Source organism: Heptranchias perlo, chromosome 25 (assembly GCF_035084215.1).
Source record: "Heptranchias perlo isolate sHepPer1 chromosome 25, sHepPer1.hap1, whole genome shotgun sequence".
Taxonomy (NCBI): domain Eukaryota; kingdom Metazoa; phylum Chordata; class Chondrichthyes; order Hexanchiformes; family Hexanchidae; genus Heptranchias; species Heptranchias perlo.
The window spans coordinates 5,439,037-5,459,745 of NC_090349.1; the positions used below are offsets into that span (position 1 = coordinate 5,439,037).

A 20,709-nucleotide genomic window follows, 5' to 3' on the forward strand; every position below is an offset into this window, starting at 1 on the left:
TCTCAATTACAGTCATTACAGGAGTGCAGTGAGAAAGTGATCTCAATTACAATCATTATTGAAGTGCAGTGAGAAAGGGATCTCAATTACAGTCATTATTGGAGTGCAGTGAGAAAGGGATCTCAATTACAGTCATTACAGGAGTGCAGTGAGAAAGGATCTCAATTACAGTCATTATGGGAGTGCAGTGAGAAAGGGATCACCATTACAGTCATTATGGGAGTGCAGTGAGAAAGGGATCTCGATTACAATCATAACGGGAGTGCAGTGAGAAAGGGATCTCGATTACAGTCATTATAGGAGTGCAGTGAGAAAGGGATCTCGATTACAGTCATTACGGGAGTGCAGTGAGAAAGGGATCTTGATTACAGTCATCACTGGGATTGTAGTGAGAAAGGGATCTTGATTAGTCATAACAGGGACTGCAGTGAGAAAGGGATCACGGTTACATTCATCACAGGGAATGCAGTCAGAAAGAGATCTTGATTACAGTCATCATAGGTCTGCTGTCTGAAAAGGATCTCAATTACGTCATCAATGCGACTGTAATGAGAAAGCGATCTTGATAACAATCATCACGGGGAATCCAGTGAGAAAGGGATCTCAATTACAGTCATCACAGGATTGCTGTATCAAAGGGGTCTTGATTGCAATCATCAGGGGGAGTGCAGTGAGAAAGAGATATCGATTGCAGTCATCACAGGATGGCTGTATGAAAATGATCTCGATTACATTCATCATTGGGACTGTAGTGAGAAAGCGATTTAGATTAGTCATCATTACGACTGTCGTGAGAATGGGATCGCGATTACAGTCAGAAAAGGGACTGCAGTGAGAAAGGGATCTCGGTTACAATCATCACATGGACTTCAGTAAAAAGGAATCTCGATTACATTCATCACAGGCAGTGCAGTGAAAAAGGGATCTCGATTACATTCATCACGGGATTGCAGTATGAAAGGTGTCTCGATTGCAGTCATCATGGGTTGTGCAGTGAGAAAGTGATCTCAATTACAATCATCACAGGGACTGAAGTGAAAAAGGGATCTCAATTACAATCATCACAGGGACTGCAGTGAGAAAGGGATCTCGATTACAGTCATCGCGGGGACTGCACTGAGAAAGGGATCTCGATTACAGTCATCATTGCGACTGTGGTGAGAAAGGGATCTTGATTACAATCATCACAGGGACTGAAGTGAAAAAGCGATCTTGATTACAGTCCTCACGGTGACCGCAATGAGAAAGGGATCTTGATTACAGACATCATTGCAACAGTTGTAAGAAAGGGATCTCGATTACAGTCATTAAAGGGACTGCAGTGAAAAAGGAATCTTGATTACAGTCATCATGGGGACGGCAGTGAGAGAGGGATCTCGATTACAGTCATTGCAGGGAGTGCAGTGAGAAAGTGACCTCGATTAGGGTCATCATTGTGACTGTTGTGAGAAAGGGATCTAGATTACAGTCATAAAAGGGACTGTAGTGAGAAAGGGTTCTTGATTACATTCATCACGGGGAGTGCAGTCAGAAAGGGATATTCATTACATTCATTACAGGATTGCACTATGAAAGGGGTCTCGATTGCAGCCATCATGGGGAGTGCAGTGAGAAAGGGATCTCGATTACAGTCATCACTGGGACTGTAGTGAGAAAGCGATCTAGATTAGTTATCACTGGGACTGTAGTGAGAAAGCGATCTAGATTACAGTCATCATTACGACTGTAGTGAGAATGGGATCTCGATTACAGTCAGAAAAGGGACTGCAGTGAGAAAGGGCTCTCAATTACAATCATCACATGGACAGCAGTGAAAAAGGGCTCTCGATTACAGTTATCGCGGGGAATACAGTGAGAAAGGGATCTCGATTACAGTCATTACAGGGAGTGCAGTGAGAAAGGGATCTTGATTACAGTCATTACAGGGCATGCAGTGAGAAAGGGATCTCGATTACAGTCATCACAGCGAGTGCAGTGAGAAAGGGATCTCGATTACAGTCATCACAGCGAGTGCAGTGAGAAAGGGATCTCGATTACAGTCATCATTGCAACTGTTGTGAGAAAGGGATCTCGATTACAATCATCATGGGGACTGCAGTGAGAAAGGGATCTTGATTACAGTCATCACGGGGACTGCAATGAGAAAGGGATCTCGATTACTGCCATCACAGGGAGTGCAGTGGGAAAGTGATCTCAATTACAGTCATCACGGAGACCACAGTGAGAAAGGGATCTCGATTACATTCATCATTGCAACTGTTGTAAGAAAGGGATCGCGATTACAATCATCGCAGGGAGCGCAGTGTGAAAGTAATCTCGATTCCAGTCATCACAGTGAGTGTAGTGAGAAAGGGATCTCGATTACAGTCATGATTGCGACTGTTGTGAGAAAGGGATCTCGATTACAGTCATCGCAGGGAGTGCAGTGAGAAAGGGATCTTGATTACAGTCATCACTGGGACTGCCGTGAGAAAGGGATCTAGATTATAGGCTTCATTGCAACTGTAGTAAGTTATCTCGATTACAGTCAGAAAAGGGACTGCAGTGAGAAAGGGATCTCGATTACAATCATCACAGGGACTGCAGTGAAAAAGGGACCTCGATTACAGTTATCACGAGGACTGCAGTGAAAAAGAGATCTTGATTACAGTCATCACAGGGAGTGCAGTGAGAAAGGGATCTCGATTACAATCATCGCAGGGAGTGCAGTGAGAAATGGATCTCTATTACAGTCATCACAGGGACTGCAATGAGAAAGGGATCTCGATTACAGTCACCACAGGGATTGCAGTGAGAAAGGGATCTCGACTACAGTCATCATGGGCACTGCAATGAGAAAGGGATCTCAATTACATTCATCGCGGGATTGCAGTATGAAAGGTGTCTCGATTGCAGTCATCATGGGTTGTGCAGTGAGAAAGTGATCTCGATTACAGACATCACAAGACTGCTGTATGAAAATGATCTCGATTACAATCATCATTGCGACTGTAGTGTGAAAGGGATCTTGATTACAATCAGAAAAGGGGCTGCAGTGAGAAAGGGATCTCGATTACAGTCATCACCGGGAGTACAGTGAGAAAGGGATCTCTATTACAGTCATCACTGGAACTGCAATGAGAAGGGGGGTCACGATTACACGATTGCATTCAGAAAGTGATCTTGATTACAGTCATCACAGGGAGTGCAGTAAGAAAGGGGTCTTGATTACAATTATCACTGGGACTGCAGTGAGAAAGGGATCTTGAATACAGTCATCACAGGGAGTACAGTGAGAAAGGGATCACGATTACATTCATCATGGCGCGTGCAGTCAGAAAGGGTTCTCCATTACATTCATCACAGGGAGTGCAGTGAGAAAGGGATCTTGAATACAGTCATCATGGCGAGTGCAGTCAGCAAGGGATCTCGATTACAGTCATCACAGGATTGCAGACTGAAAGAGATCTTGATTACAGTCATCTCTGGGACTGTAGTGAGAAAGGAATTTAGATTACAGTCATCATTGTGACTGTAGTGAGAAAGGGATCTCGATTACAGTCAGAAAAGGGACTGCAGTGAGAAAGGGAACTTGATTACAATCATCACAGGGACTGCAGTGAAAAAGGGATTTCGATTACAGTCATCACAGGGAGTGCAGTGAGAAAGGGATCACGATTACATTCATCATGGCGAGTGCAGTCAGAAAGGGTTCTCCATTACATTCATCACAGGGAGTGCAGTGAGAAAGGGATCTCGATTACAGTCATCACAGGACTGCTGTATGAAAAGGATCTCAATTACAGTCATCACTGGGACTGTAGTGAGAAAGTGATCTCGATTACAGTCATCACAGGACTGCTGTATGAAAAGGATCTCAATTACAGTCATCACTGGGACTGTAGTGAGAAAGGGATCTCAATTACGGTCATAAAAGGGATTGCACTGAGAAAGGGATCTCGATTACAGTCATCACAGGGAGTGCAGTGAGAAAGGGATCTCTATTGCAGTCATCACTGGGACTGTAGTGAGAAAGCAATCTCAATTACAGTTATCACTGGGACTGCAATGAGAATGGGATCTCTATTACAATCACCACAGGGAGTGCAGTGTGAAAATGATCTCGATATAGTCATCACAAGGACTACAGTGAGAAAGCGATCTTGATTGCAATCATCACAGCAATTACAGTGAGAAAGGGATCTCGATTACAGTCATCACTTGGACTACAGCGGGAAAGGGATCTCGATTAGTCTTCATGGATTACAGTGAGAAATGGGCCTTCATTACAGTCATTACAGGGAGTGAAGTGAGAAAGGGATCACAATTACAGTCATTACAGGGAGTACAGTGAGAAAGCAATCTCGATTACAGTCATCATGGGGATTCGAGTGAGAAAGGGATCTCAATTACTGTCATCATTGGGACTGCAGCGAGAAAGAGATCTCAATTACAATCATTACAGGGAGTGCAGTAAGAAAGGGATCTCGTTCACAATCATCACAGAGACTAAAGTTGGAAAGGGATCTCGATTACGAATGTCACAAGGAGTCCAGCCCCCTCTCCCCACCACCCCCCCACCCCTATTTTCCCATATTCTGAGCACCTTGAGTTTCAAGTTGTGAAATTTTCCACTCTTCATGTTCAGGGAACTTTGACAATACATGAGGACAGAGTGACGAGTGACTGAATGTCCCTGAATAAGTGTTGGTATAAAATCTACAGGGAATGACACAGGATTTAATTGAAACACACTCAAAGAATAAGAGTGAAAAGAAACCCTGACTATACCCAGCCTCTGACCTGCTATAAGAGCAGGTCAGAGGCTGGGTATTCTGCGGCGAGTGACCTGCTATAAGAGCAGGTCAGAGGCTGGGTATTCTGCGGCGAGTGACTCACCTCCTGACTCCCCAAAGCCTTTCCACCATCAACAAGGCACAAGTCAGGAGTGTGATGGAATACTCTCCACTTGTCTGGATGAGTGCAGCTCCAACAACACTCAAGAAGCTCGACACCATCCAGGACAAAGCAGCCCACTTGATTGGCGCCCCATCCACCACCCTAAACATTCACTCCCTTCACCACCGGCGCACCATGGCTGCAGTGTGTACCATCCACAGGATGCACTGCGGCAACTCGCCAAGGCTTCTTCGACAACACCTCCCAAACCCGCGACCTCTACCACCAAGAAGGACAAGAGCAGCAGACACATGGGAACAACACCACCTGTACGTTCCCCTCCAAGTCACACACCATCCCAACTTGGAAATATATCGCCGTTCCTTCATCGTTGCTGGGACAAAATCCTGGAACTCCCTTCCTAACAGCACTGTGGGAGAACCTTCACCACACGGACTGCAGCGGTTCAAGAAGGCAGCTCACCACCACCTTCTCGAGGGCAATTAGGGATGGGCAATAAATGTTGGCCTCGCCAGCGACGCCCACATCCCATGAACAAATAAAAAAAGCTTCCACCTCTCAGTGACAGGAATTATGAGACAGATAACCAGTTAAAGATCCCCAGCGATCCAACTGATCAATACAACAAGTATAAAAACACTTCCATAAAATTTCATGAACTATTTATTTCAAAAAATGATAATGAATATATTTCCACCGTTTACATTTTGATGTTTGTCTCTGTCTATGTTCTCATGCAGAGCCTCAAATTTGGAGTGCGAACAAATGAATTACTTTACACAGAGGTTGATGACTGTATGGAACGGCGTACTTGGGAGGCAGTGGGTCAATCACCCAATTGGAGAGAGCTGGGTAGGTACCTGTGATAAATTTGATTGAGGAGGATGCCTGGTACCATGGGAGATGTGTCCGAACTTCCTCGGCTGTTGTGTGCGGTCTCCACTGCTCTGGGGGGGTTCCTCTTTGCCTTGTAAGGGGTGCAAACCCTGTCCGCCCCTTAGGGACCGCGAATTCCTGCTTCTCAGGCTCAGTCAGGTCGAGGTCCATCAGTGGAGGATGGAATGCCCAATGAGGTGACGTATACCAGCCTCCACAAGGGTTAATGTGGCTCCCACAATAGCGACCAGGCCAGGCAATCGGCCTGGACTCCTGAGGAAGAGGATTTCCTTTTTGTAATTTTTTTTTGGAGACCGGCCTCCCTTTATCGAGTGGAATGTAGCCTCTCTGCCCCATCCCAACAAAAGGGCAGGTGAACACCAAAGTTTCCAGGTACATGGGGGCAAATGAGCTCCATACTGGTGCTTGTGCCCGCCAGACTCTTGCCAAATAGATGCCCTCCCACTGACCCCACTAACCCTGGTGGGATCAGTACTGAGGATCAGCGGAGGGCGTGTTCCTGGCGCAACCAATGGGATCACGTCCTGAGGAACTTCGGGGTCGTGATAGTTCCAAAGCACAGGGCTGGCCAGGTGGATGTGATGGTCTTTTCTAAACCGGTACATCCTCCTGTTCCTACATTAAACCTTCAACTTCCTCCTGGTTCCTGACTCTGACCTTTCCAAACCCCTTCTGCAAGTATAACCGGGGAGGAGGAGCTCGGCCTGTGGTGGCGGGGGGGAGCAACCTGCAGGTTAGCCTGGGGGTGAGGGGGAGGGTTGGGGAGATGGAGAATTCTGGGCCTCTCTCAAGTGTTGACCTGAGGTTTTCCTTGTCCTGCTGCATGGTTTCTGTGGGGGTAGCAGGGAGGCAAGTGTCCCAGTGTGTACTGGAGGTCGTGTGGATATACTGCTCAGTCTGGCCAGTACCCAAACCGATTGCTGATGGGAGACCCATCACTGTGCTCGTCAGGAGCCAAGCTTCATGTCCTTGTGGCTTCCACTGCCCAACGAGAAGCCAATCTGGCAGGAGAGAACCCTTCACTACAGCTCCCGCTGACACCTACTGCTTAGCTTCCTGCTGGCAGCAAATCTGATTATCACATGCTAGCACCAGAGTGACCAATATCCAGGCTCAATGGAGCTTGGCTTTGCACCCACAGCTCAGACTACAGGGTGAATGAGCTTCAGAGCGGTCAAACAGCAGGCTTTTCCTTTTTGAACATACTGCGTTGGTCATCCCCCTCCTCCCCTGGCGTCCTGCCTCTTGCTAGGATACAGTTCCATAGTTGCCGAGTGCCCTCCATTACCTCCACCTGAGTGGCCATTCCTCATGTGGGTGAACGTCAGTGGGCTATTATACCACTCGGGGCATCACAGCTCAGCCCCATCCTGTTAAGAACATAAGAACATAAGAAATTGGAGCAGGAGTAGGCCAATCGGCCCCTCGAGCCTGCTCCGCCATTCAATAAGATCATGGCTGATCTGATCCCAACCACAAATTCTCACCCAATGTCTACACACACATGCATTTTCCACTGGGCGGGGAGGGGAGGGAGTCACTCGATAGTGACCAAGAGCGGGAACCCTGGCTGATTCCCCCCCACTCCTACAGCCCCAAGTCCAGGGGTACTCAGCACAGATGGATAATCGAGCCTGAATCTTGCTGGTCTTACACCAGGCCCACTGTAACTGGGTGAGTTATCCGAGATTGGAGCTCTGCTACCAGGCGTCCATCACAGGGCCTGCCTCATGCGGCTTCATTCCAGCACTCGAGCACTGAAGGGGTGAAGGGATGAGCCTCATTGTGTCCTGCCTACACGGAACACAGCTCAGCAGACAATCTACTATCAGGAGCTTTCGACATCCCACAGTTGGATAAGGGAGTGACATTATGACTTCCAGCAGGGGTTACACGTGCCGCAGCCCCCGGTTGACTGTCACTCTATTTATTCTCCAGCTTCAGGCACTCACTCCTGCGTCGCCTGCACTTCCATTTCTGAAGCTGCAAGAACCACTGGATTTTATGAATGGCCTGCTGGGGGTTCCTGAGTCCCAGGTTGCTGCTGGCACTGACCAGGTCTCTCACGCCAGTCTGTGGGTCACTGTGGTGAGCCAGCTGCAGGATATTCAGGCTGATTTCCTTAAAAGCCAATTCATCCGCGACGATTCGGGTTATCACTTCCTGATCAAAGAGAGGTTGCAGGGACACTCGACATTCGAGCTGAGAGAGGGAAAAGTGACTGCTCTGCTTCTGCATTTGAGTAGGTTTGAGAACAGAGTACAGCTCCTGCAAGGCCCTCACATTGTCCAGGGCCCCATCAGCTAAAAATAACTTCCCTACACGGGCCACGACTAAATGCTTCAGCCTGTAGTTCTTGACCTCTGACCTGGGAACAATATCCCTGGCCAGCCATAATGTATCCAGGAATCCAGTCACACATCTGGCAAACTGATCTTTCATGAAGAGATCTCCCCACGCCTTGTAGACAATTTGACAGTCACGGATCCAGATGTTGTGACCCGCTAACAGAGGCCTGCCCATCGACTGCAGGAACTGGAGGAAAGCTGCCATGGCGTCCTGGAGACTGCAGGTGGGCTGAGGTTCTCCTCTCAGGTACAAGATTCCATCCATGACCTGCAATCCATTAATGGCCGCAGCACCTGCTGAGATGGGATTGCGAGGCAGGATGTACTTGTCAAAGATCTTCTCACCACTCACTGCCGAGAGCTGCACAATATCACCGCTTCCTTCTAGAAATAAAAAATAACATATTGTGTGTTAGTGACACCGTGAACACAGTGGGTGGAGTCCCTCCGTCACTGTGTGTTAGTGACACTGTGAACACAGTGGGTGGAGTCTCACTGTCACTGTGTGTTAGTGACACCGTGAACACAGTGGGTGGAGTCCCTCTGTCACTGTGTGTTAGTGACACTGTGAACACAGTGGGTGGAGTCCCTCTGTCACTGTGTGTTAGTGACACTGTGAACACAGTGGGTGGAGTCTCACTGTCACTGTGTGTTAGTGACACCGTGAACACAGTGGGTGGAGTCTCACTGTCACTGTGTGTTAGTGACACTGTGAACACAGTGGGCGGAGTCCCTCCGTCACTGTGTGTTAGTGACACTGTGAACACAGTGGGTGGAGTCCCTCCGTCACTGTGTGTTAGTGACACTGTGAACACATGATGTGGAGATGCCGGTGATGGACTGGGGTTGACAATTGTAAACAATTTTACAACACCAAGTTATAGTCCAACAATTTTATTTTTAATCCCACAAGCTTTCGGGGGCTTCCCCCTTCCTCAGGCGGTGTGGAAGGGGGAAGCCCCCGAAAGCTTGTGGGATTAAAAATAAAATTGTTGGACTATAACTTGGTGTTGTAAAATTGTTTACAACTGTGAACACAGTGGGCGGAGTCCCTCTGTCACTGTGTGTTAGTGACACTGTGAACACAGTGGGTGGAGTCCCTCTGTCACTGTGTGTTAGTGACACTGTGAACACAGTGGGTGGAGTCTCACTGTCACTGTGTGTTAGTGACACTGTGAACACTGGGTGGAGTCTCACTGTCACTGTGTGTTAGTGACACTGTGAACACTGGGTGGAGTCTCACTGTCACTGTGTGTTAGTGACACCGTGAACACAGTGGGTGGAGTCCCTCTGTCACTGTGTGTTAGTGACACTGTGAACACTGGGTGGAGTCTCACTGTCACTGTGTGTTAGTGACACTGTGAACACTGGGTGGAGTCTCACTGTCACTGTGTGTTAGTGACACCGTGAACACAGTGGGCGGAGTCCCTCTGTCACTGTGTGTTAGTGACACTGTGAACACAGTGGGTGGAGTCCCTCCGTCACTGTGTGTTAGTGACACCGTGAACACAGTGGGTGGAAGCTCAACTCGGGGTTAAATAGGACGGCAAGGTTGCGAACAGTCTGGTTCAACTTGAGATGATGGCCGGGGCGGGGGAGGGATCAGGGGCAAGGGTCGAAGACAATTGCTTCCATCTTCCCAATAATTAACTGGAGGAATTTGTGGCTCATCCAGGACTGGATGTTGGACAAGCAGTTTGACAACACAAAGGCAGTGGAGGGTGTTGTTAGCGTACATGTGGAACCTGACCCCGTGTCTTTAGATGATGTCATCAAGGGACAGCATGTAGATGAGAAATAGGAGGGGCCAAGGATAGATCCTTGGGGGACTCCAGAGGTAATGGTGTGGGGGCGAGAAGAGACGGCATTGCAGGAGATGCTCAGGCTACTATTGGATAGATGAGTGGAACCAAGCGAGGGCAGTCCCACTCAGCTGGACAACGGAGGAGAGTCATTGGAGAAGGATGGTGTGGTCAACCGACTGCGGAGAGGTTGTGAAGGATGAGTGACAGTGAGCCACGGTCACAATCACAGAGAATGGCATTTGGGCTGTCCTATTTCTACAGGAATCAACAACAATTCTAAAACAAACACATTTATGATGTGACTTGAGGTTGTGATCAAGGGGTAATCTTTCCATTGTGTTTAAGAATATTGGAATAGGAGGGGGCCATTCAGGCCCTCGAGCCTGTTCCGCAATGCAATTAGATCATGGCTGATCTGTATCTTAACTCCATTTACCCGCCTTGGTTCCTTAACTCTTAATAACCCTTGTTTAACAAAAATCTATCAATCTCAGTTTTGAAATTTTCAATTGACCCCCAGCCTCAACAGCTTTTTGGGGAGAGAGAGTTCCAGATTTCCACTACCCTTTGTGTGAAGAACTGCTTTCTGACATCACCCCTGAACGGCCTAGCTCTAATTTTAAGGTTATGCCCCCTTGTTCTGGACTCCCCCACCAGAGGAATAGTATAGAAAGAACCTGCATTTCTATAGCGCCTTTCACGACCTCAGGACATCCCAAAGCACTTTACAGCCAATGAAGTTCTTTTGAAGTGCAGTCACTGTTGTAATGTAGGACATGTCTCTCTATCTACCCTATCAACTCCTTTGATCATCTTAAACACCTCAATTAGATCACCCCTTCATCTTCTACATTCAAAGGAATACAAACCTAAATATTGGCCAGGGCACAGAAAAACTCCCCTGCTTTTCTTCGAATAGTGCGGTGGGATCTTTTATGTCCATCTGAGAGGGCAGACAGGGCCTCGGTTTTAACATTTATCTGAAAGGAGGCAGTGCAGCACTCCCTCAGTACTGCACTGGAGAGTCAGCCTGGATTATGCATTCAAGTATCTGGAGTGGGACTTGAGCCCACGACCTTCTGACTCAGAGGCGAGAGTGCTACCCACTGAGCCACGGCTGAGAACTTCTAAACCACAACAGAACTGGACAAACTACTACAGGAGCACACCTCCCCCTGCCAAAACAAGACTTCCACAAACAGAAAAAATACTGAAACAAAAGCTAAATACTGTGGATACTGGAGAGAAAGTACTGACCCAGGCAATCGTTCCCAGACACAGGGTGCAGAGACAATGACCTGGACTTTGCCCTGAGCGGCGAACGAATGGCGCCCACCGCTCATTAGATCTAAACTTGCCCTCAAACAGCCCACGGGCATTACTGCAGGGACGTCCTCTAATGATGAGCTACAAAAAGGGCAGCGTCCTCTCCCGGGAATCTGTAAGCTGTGTGAGCGGGGAAAAAGATCTCTCTGTCCCCTCAAAACAATCAGGTTGAAGCATCCTTGACAAGCCGCGCAGTCAGAACCAGGAAGTGAAAGCTGCAGCAGTTAATTCAACGTAAACTCAGTTAGAGAAAGTGAAATAAAGAAAGGGTAAGAAATAATCATAGAATCATAGAAAATAGGAGCAAGAGTAGGCCATTCAGCCCTTCGGGCCTGCTCCGCCGTTCAAAATGATCATGGCTGATCGTCCAACTCAGTACCCTGTTCCTGCTTTCTCCCCATATCCCTTGATCCCTTTAGCATTAAGAACTATATCTATCTCCTTCTTGAATATATTTAATGACTTGGCCTCCACTGCCTTCTGTGGTAGAGAATTCCACAGGTTCACCACCCTCTGAGTGAAGAAATTTCTCCTCATCTCGGTTCTAAATGGCATTCCCCGTATCCTGAGACTGTGACCCCTGGTTCTGGACTCCCCAGCCATCAGGAACATCCTCCCTGCATCTAGTTTGTCTAGTCCTGTTAGAATTTTATATGTTTCGATGAGATCACCTCTCATTCTTCTAAACTCTAGTGAATATAGGCCTAGTCGACCCAATCTCTCCTCATACATCAGTCCTGCCATCCCAGGAATCAGTCTGGTAAACCTTCGTTGCACTCCCTCCATGGCAAGGACATCCTTCCTCAGATAAGGAGACCAAAACTGCACACAATACTCCAGATGTGGTCTCACCAAGGCCCTGTATAACTGCAGTAAGGCATCCCTGCTCCTGTACTCAAATCCTCTTGCAATGAAGGCCAACATACCATTCGCCTTCCTAATTGCTTGCTGCACCTGAATGCTCGCTTTCAGCGACTGGTGTACAAGGACACCCAGGTCTCGTTGCACCTCCCCTTTTCCCAATCTATCATCATTCAGATAATAATCTGCCTTTCTGTTTTTACAACCAAAGTGGAAAACCTCACATTTATCCACGTTATACTGCATCTGCCATGTTCTTGCCCACTCACCCAACTTGTCTAAATCACAATGGAGCCTCTCTGCATCCTCCTCACAGCTCACATTCCACCCCAGCTTTGTGTCGTCTGCAAACTTGGAAATGTTACATTCAGTCCCCTCATCCAAATCATTGATATATATTGTGAATAGCTGGGGCCCAAGCACTGATCCCTGCGGTACCCCACTAGTCACTGCCTGCCATCTGTTTATTCCCCCTCTCTGTTTCCTGTCTATCAACCAATTCTCAATCCAGTGAATTAAAAGTCAGAGGCAAGAGAGACAGAAAAAGTAAAATATAACATTTAAAAATAATTGTTTTTTTTAAATGTCCAACGATTAATATCAGAAGGAATGAGACTCCACGATTTTAAAAGTTAATTCTCAGTGCCAGAGAGGTTTTTTGACAGTCATTATGACTTATCACGCCGTTAAAAATGAGTTTAGATGTGAAAACCCCAGCGTACCTTTTTCTGTGCAGATTAGTTTGTTTCCAGCTGGGCAGTGCAGCAACTGTGCACTGGTCCATTCATTCAGCTGGCGAGCTGTCCTTCACACACTGCAGGGCATCTGGTAGAGCAACGTCCAGAGAAACGTCCAGATTTGCACGCTCGCCGGAAGTTGCTCTTCTAATTGCCCTTAATTAACAGTGAGCGCTGTTCTGCACTCTGTTATTTTCGGAGCAAATTCCAGGCCAATGTCTACGGGGAAAAGCAAATGGCGTGGCAGCCCTGGAGAAGGAAGCAGCCTCAGCTGACAAGGAACATGCACCTCTGAGCAAGGAATGAGAGCCAGGCCCGGATCAGAATCTGAGGCAGTTCAGGCTCTGACCCTGGCTCTGCTCCCCGTTCTTGTTATCAATGCAATGCTTTGCAGCGGGGTGAGAAAAAAACATGTGCTTGGAGAGAAGCTCCCACTTGGCACCAACCTACTGCGTGCATGGGTCTGAACGTGGCGAAGGGCAAGGAGCTGGGCATCAGCGGGTAGAACTGATCAGTTAGCAGAGATGTTGTGTGTTTACTGGCAGCGTTTCTTTGTGAATCTTGTGCCCCTCAAAGTGAAGGATATTACTAGTGGGGAATGGAACACTTTCCACATCTGCCATCCAGTGCCAAACACGCCCAGGTCAGTTAAAGTGCATTTTAGATACAGAGTAAAATTCTTCCTACCAGTGTGGTAGAAATCCAGAATTCTCTCCCCCAAAAGGCTGTGGATGCTGGGGGACAACAGGAACTTTCAAGACTGAGGTCGATAGATATTTGTTGGGTAAGGGTATCGAGGGATATGGAGCAAAGGTGCAAAAATGGAGTTTAGATGCAGATCAGCCATGATCTAATTGAATGGCAGAGCAGGCTCGAGGGGCTGAACGGCCTTCTCTTGTTCCTAATGTTCCTACTCTGTCCTCATAATCTGCTGCTCAAACTAATTTTGTGAAGATCGCAGTCAGCGGAGACTTTCATGCCATGATTCTGAATTAGATTTCAGGTGGCAGAGGTGGAAGTCAGCGTCTAACTAGCAATAGAATCATAGAATCTTAGAAAAATTACGGCACAGAAGGAGGCCATTCGGCCCATCGCATCCGTGCCGGCTGAGAAACGAGCTACCCAGCCTAATCCCACTTTCACACTTTGGTCCGTAGCCCTGTGGGTTACGGCACTTCAGGTGCATATCCAGGCACTTTTTAAATAAGTTGAGGGTTTCTGCCTCTACCACCCTCTCAGGCAGTGAGTTCCAGACCCCACCACCCTCTGGGTGAAAAAACTTTTCCTCATTTCCCTCTAATCCTTCTACCAATCACTTTAAATCTATGCCCCTGGTTATTGACCCCTCCACTAAGGGAAATAGATCCTTCCTATCCACTCTATCTAGGCCCCTCATAATTTTGTACACCTCAATCAAATCACCCCTCAGCCTCCTCTGTTCCAAAGAAAACAACTCCAGCCTATCCAATCTTTCCTCATAGCTAAAATTCTCCAGTCCTGCAACATCCTCGTAAATCTCCTCTGTACCCTCTCTAGTGCAATTACATCCTTCCTGTAATGTGGTGACCAGAACTGCACACAGTACTCAAGCTGTGGCCTAACTAGTGTTTTATACAGTTCCAGCATAACATCCCTGCTTTTATATTCTATGCCTCAGCTAATAAAGGAAAGTATCCCATATGCATTCTTAATCACCTTATCTACCTGTCCTGCTAACTTCAAGGATCTGTGGACACGCACTCCAAGGTCCCTCACTTCCTCTACACCTCTCAGTATCCTCCCATTTATTGTGTACTCCCTTGCCTTGTTTGCCATCCCCAAATGCAATACCTCACACTTCTCTGGATTGAATTCCATTTGCCACTTTTCTGCCCACCTGACCAGTCCATTGATATCTTCCTGCAGTCTACAGCTTTCCTCCTCACTATCAACCACACGGCCTATCTTTGTGTCATCCGCAAATTTCTTAATCATGCCCCCTTCGTTTAAGTCCAAATCGTTAATGTATACCACAAAAAGCAAAGGACCTAGTACTGAGCCCTGCAGCACCCCACTGGAAACAGCCTTCCAGTCGCAAAAACACCCGTCGACCATTACCCTTTGCTTCCTGCCACTGAGCCAATTTTGGATCCAATTTGCCACTTTCTTTTGGATCCCATGGGTCTTTACTTTTTTGACCAAGCTGCCATGTGGGACCTTGTCAAAAGCCTTGCATAAATCCATGTAGACTATATCAATTGAACTACCCTCATCGATCCTCCTTGTCACCGCCTCGAAAAATTCAATCAAGTTAGTCAGACACGACCTCCCTTTAACAAATCTGTGCTGACTGTCCTTGATCAGTCCGTGCCTTTCTAAGTGACCGTTTATCCTGTCCCTCAGAATTGATTCCAGTAATTTGCCCACCACCGAGGTTAGACTGACTGGCCTGTAATTACTCGGTCTATCCTTCGCTCCCTTTTTAAACAATGGTACAATGTTAGCAGTCCTCCAATCCTCTGACACTACGTCTGTAACCAGTGAGGATTGGAAAATGATTGTTGAAGTCTCCGCTATTTCCTCCCTGGTTTCTTTTAACAGCCTGGGATACATTGCATCTGGCCCTGGTGATTTATCCACTTTCAAAGACGTTAATCCCGATAATACTTCCTCTCTCACTATGTTTATCCCATCCAATATTTCACACTCCTCCTCCTTAACTTCAATCCCTGCATCGTCCCTCCCCTTTGTGAAGACAGATGCAAAGTATTCATTAAGAACCATACCCACATCTTCCGCCTCCACACACAGTTTACTTTTTTGGTCTCTAATAGGCCCTACTCTTTCCTTAGTTATCCTCTTGCTTTTAATGTATTTATAAAATATCTTTGGGTTTTTTTTGATTATACCCGCTAATATGTTTTCATGCCTTCTCTTTGCTTTCCTAGTTTCCTTTTTAACTTCACCCCTGCACTTTGTATACTCCTCTAAGCTTTCCATAGTATTGAGTTCCCGGTATCTATCATAGGCTTTCTTTTTCTGCCTTATCTTACCCTGAATGCTTCTGGACATCCAGGGGGGCTCTAGATTTGGCAGCCCTTCCCTTTTTCTTTGTGGGAACATGTTTACTCTGCACCCCTTGAATCTTCCCCTTGAATGTCTCCCACTGCTCTGACACTGATTTACCTTCAAGTAGCTGTTTCCAGTTTACTTCTGCTAAATCACTTCTCAGTTTAGTATAATTGGCCTTTCCTCAATTGAGAACTTTAACTCCTGCTCTGCCTTTGTCCTTTACCAAAACTATGCTAAAACTAACTATATTATGATCACTACCACCAAAATCCTCTCCCACTGCTACATCTTCCACCTGCCCAGCTTCATTTCCTAGAACTAAATCCAGAACTGCCCCCTCTTGTTGGGCTTGCTACGTACTGGCTAAAAAAGTTCTCCTGAATGCAATTTAAGAATTCTGCACCCTCTATACCATTCACACTGTTTGTATCCCAGTTAATATTAGGGTAGTTGAAATCCCCTATTACTGCCCTATTGTTTTTGCACTTCTCAGAAATTTGCCGACATATTTGCTCCCCTATCTCCCTCTGATTGTTCGGGGGTCTATAGTACACTCCCAGTAGTGTGACTGCCCCTTTTTTGTTCTTCAGCTCAACCCATATGGCCTCATTTGACGCTCCTTCTAAAATATCATCCCTCCTCACAACTGTAATTGTTACCTTAACCAAAATTGCCACCCCCCTCCTTTTATATCCCCCTCTCTATCGCGTCTGAAAATCCTGTAACCTGGGACATTGAGCTGCCAGTCCTGCCCCTCTTTAACATGGCTATGTTTCTGTAATAGTTAAGATATCTATAGCCACATGTCTATCTGTGCCCTCAGCTCATCCGCCTTATTTCCTATACTCCTTGCATTGAGATGAATACATTTAAGGACTGTCAATTTTCTAACCTTCATTCCCTCTGCCTTCCAGACTCACTCACTAATCTTCTGCCTTCCATTTCCAGTTCTGACTTTATCCCATCTGAATCCACACTCAGGTTCCCATTCCCCTGTCAAGCTAATTTAAACCCTCTCCAACAGCACTAACAAACCTCCCCGCCAGCATATTGGTCCCGGCCCTTTTGAGGTGCAACCCGTCCGGCTCGTACAGGTCCCACCTCCCCCAGAACCAGTCCCAATGCCCCAGGAATCTAAAGCCCTCCCTCCCACACCACCTTTGCAGCCACGCATTCATCTGCTCTATCCTCCTATTTCTATTCTCACTAGTGAGAACAATTAGACAGGATCGGGATTCCCATCGATACTTACTCCATGAACTAATCAAATAGAAAACACTGAGATTGTTGTAAAGGGAGGCACGGGGCACTCCAAAACAGAAACCTCCCGAATAGAGGGAAAAACCAGAGCCCAGACTAATCAATCGTTCCACTAACCAGAGCCCAGACTAATCAATCGTTCCACTAACCAGAGCCCAGACTAATCAATCGTTCCACTAACCAGAGCCCAGACTAATCAATCGTTCCACTAACCAGAGCCCAGACTAATCAATCGTTCCACTAACCAGAGCCCAGACTAATCAATCGTTCCACTAACCAGGGCCCAGACTAATCAATCGTTCCACTAACCACGGCCCAGATGAACTGCACCACCCGTTAATCAGAGCCCAGACTATCTGCACCTCCTTTAACCAGAGCCCAGACTAATTAATTATTCCATTAACCAGAGCCCAGACTAAGTGCTCCAACCATTAACCAGTGCTCAGACTAATTAATTATTCCAATAATCAGAGCCCAGACGAATTGCACACTCATTGACCAGAGTCCAGACTAACTGTACCACCCATTAACTAGATCCCAGACTAACTGTTCCTCCCACTAACCAGAACCCAGACTAATTAATCATTCCACTAATCAGAGCCCAGACTAACTGCACCTCCCAGTGACCAGAGCCCAGATTGCAATAACCTGAGTCCGGACTAATTAATCATTCCAGTAACTATAGCTCAGAATAAGAGTTAGTGACAGTACACATGGGGATGAAGGGAGGGGGAAACGGAAAATTGTAAAATAACCTCACCCATTCCTGTGGTTTGGAGTTGGAAGAATACCATCGGATCGCCATCCATCTCCTGACAGAGCATACTTCCTCCCGCCTTATCGCGACACCCATCTCCACTGGTCCAATTAACCATGTTGTGCCCCAAGTGACCATGCGATGACACGGTGCTCTCATTAGTCATCACTGCAGAGGATGCCTTGTTCTGCACTTCAGTCTAGGACGACAATACGTACCGAAAAAGATGCACAGGATATCGGTCAAACTTTAGAACCCCAGGATATCAATCAAACCCTAGAACCCCTGTCTATCGATCAAACCCTAGAACCCCAGTCTATCGATCAAACCCTAGAACCCCAGTCTATCGATCAAACCCTAGAACCCCAGTCTATCGATCAAACCCTAGAACCCCAGTCTATCGATCAAACCCTAGAACCCCAGTCTATCGATCAAACCCTAGAACCCCAGTCTATCAATCAAACCCTAGAACCCCTGTCTATCAATCAAACCCTAGAACCCCAGTCTATCAATCAAACCCTAGAACCCCAGTCTATCAATCAAACCCTAGAACCCCAGTCTATCAATCAAACCCTAGAACCCCAGTCTATCAATCAAACCCTAGAACCCCAGGATATTGGTCAAACCCATAACCCCTGGATATCAGTCAAATACCAAGTATACATTATACAGTACACACCATATGTTTGGGTATAATGATCCTGTGTATATATTATACAGCAGGCCTCTTCAGTGCGGTGTAAATATCTTCACTCAGAAGTGCTGGAAGCCCTTACCATGCTGGAGATCCCAATGTCCTCACTGTCTTCAGATAATATGGTTATTGTCTCCTCTGCATAAAAATAAGAAAAGTTTCAGTTTGTAGGCAAGGCTAATTTCCCACACTAGTTTTGCCTGTTCCATGTTTTATTGAGCGGTTATAACAGTAAATTTGCTCCATACTTTGTGGGCCACAATCAGTGATATGAAAGGTCCTGTCAATCCAGAGCTCCCAAATAACTCAGAAAAACGTTTGCTGTTAAATACTTCCCTTATCCCTCTTTAAAACTGAAGTAACAGCATTCAGAACCTTCAGGACTAGTGTTCTACTGCAGCATGTGTTGGGATTAATGCCAGATTACAGGTTAAATCTACGAGAGGTCCTTAAACAATCGCAGCAGAATGGGGCAGGTTTCTACAGCAACGAGGCTGCTGGGCCTTGGGTGTCACACCAATGTAGAGAGACTTATTTGACTAGATTTTACAATCATTATTATTTTATAATAAATGGGCTGCTGCCGGTGTTAAAATAACACAATCAGAAAACCTAAGGAAAGAATCTGCAGTTATATAGCACCTTTCACATCTACAGAATATCCCAAAGTGCTTCATGTACAATCAATTACTCTTTTTTAGTCATGGTTATTGGGGAGCCAAACATGGCAGCCAATTTCTACACCATTAACTGCCTACAACTCACACACTGGAACACTTTGAGATGCTGTGGCAACTACTGGGATCACAGATTGCAAAAATATAGGCCATAGTGTACACTGAATGGAATTGAATTAGCACAGAAAGGCTTAGTAAGGGCCCTGTGAGTTATAGTAGACTGATCACTTTCAATGTGCAGGTAGGGTGTTGAAGCAGGTAAAAAAATCTAATAGGATGACGAGGATCAAGACATTCACGTCTATAGAGGTTATGCTGAGGCTTTACAACACACTGGTCAGGCCCACTTAGTGCAATGTGTTCAATTCTGATTATCGTGCCACAAAAACATACACAAGCACAGGAGAGAGTGCAGAGAAGAACAACAAGACTGATCCCAGTGTAAAGGGGATGGGCTAGGCAGAAAGAAAGGAGAACCTTCAACTTTTCAGTCTGGAAAGAAGTTGGGGTTTGGGTACTGGAGGAATGGGTTTGATAGGAGAGTTAGCGTACTAGAGGCCTGGGCTTCAATGAGTGAGGGTACAGGAAGGATGAGCTTTGATGATAAAGTGCGGGTACTAGAGGGACGGGCTTCGATGGGAGAGAAAGCGATTTGGAGCTGGGGAACAAACACACCAGGGCCCAGCGCATTAATGGCTCGGTGTAAGGAACAAAACTCAGTATGTTGCTGCAAAACAAAACTGTTCCTAATTACATCAACCTGGGGACATTAAATCAACAAGAGACAGGATATCTGTTCAAATATAAAATGAACCAGAAAAACATTAGGAAATCCTATTACTTCTACAAGTAGCTGTGAATTGAAGCTTTACTCTGTATCTAACCCGTGCTGTACCTGTCCTGAGTGTGTTTAATGGGACAGTGTAGAGGGAGCTTTACTCTGCATCTAACCCGTGCTGCACCTGTCCTGAGTGTGTTTAATGGGACAGTGTAGAGGGAGCTTTGCTCTGCATCTAACCCATGCTGTACCTGCCCTGGGAGTTTTTGATGGGACAGTGTAGAGGGAGCATTCCACAGAATTACATAGAGTCTACAGCACCGAAACAGGACATTCAGCCCAACTAGTCCATGTCAGCCTTTATGCTCTCCACGAGCATCCTCCCATCCCTCTTCATTTAACCCTATCTGCAAACCCTTCTATTCCTTTCTCCCTCATGAGCTTATCTAGCTTCCCCTTAAATTCACCTCAACTACTCCTTGTGGCAGCAAGTTCCACATTCTAACCACTGTCTGGGTAAAGAAGTTTTTCCTGAATTCCCTATTGGATTTATTGGTGACTATCTTATATTGAATGGCTTCCTTCTGTGCTGTATCTTTCCATTTATGTTCCATAGTTT

The 20,709-nt window shown here is 46.5% G+C and overlaps 1 protein-coding gene across 2 annotated transcripts in view; it reads right to left on the minus strand.

Annotated features, from left to right (window-relative positions):
- Nucleotides 1-5,544: 5,544 nt before the first annotated feature.
- Nucleotides 5,545-20,709, minus strand: part of LOC137341950 (protein PML-like) — a 47,510-nt gene continuing 32,345 nt past the window's right edge. For both annotated transcript variants that reach the window (XM_068005491.1, XM_068005492.1), the window contains exons 8-10: nt 18,718-18,773; nt 17,945-18,140; nt 5,545-8,528 (exon numbers count right to left, since the gene is read on the minus strand). In XM_068005491.1, coding sequence (XP_067861592.1) covers nt 7,720-8,528; nt 17,945-18,140; nt 18,718-18,773 — 1,061 coding nt within the window. In that variant the 3' untranslated portion in view covers nt 5,545-7,719. The remainder of the gene's footprint in view (nt 8,529-17,944; nt 18,141-18,717; nt 18,774-20,709) is intronic.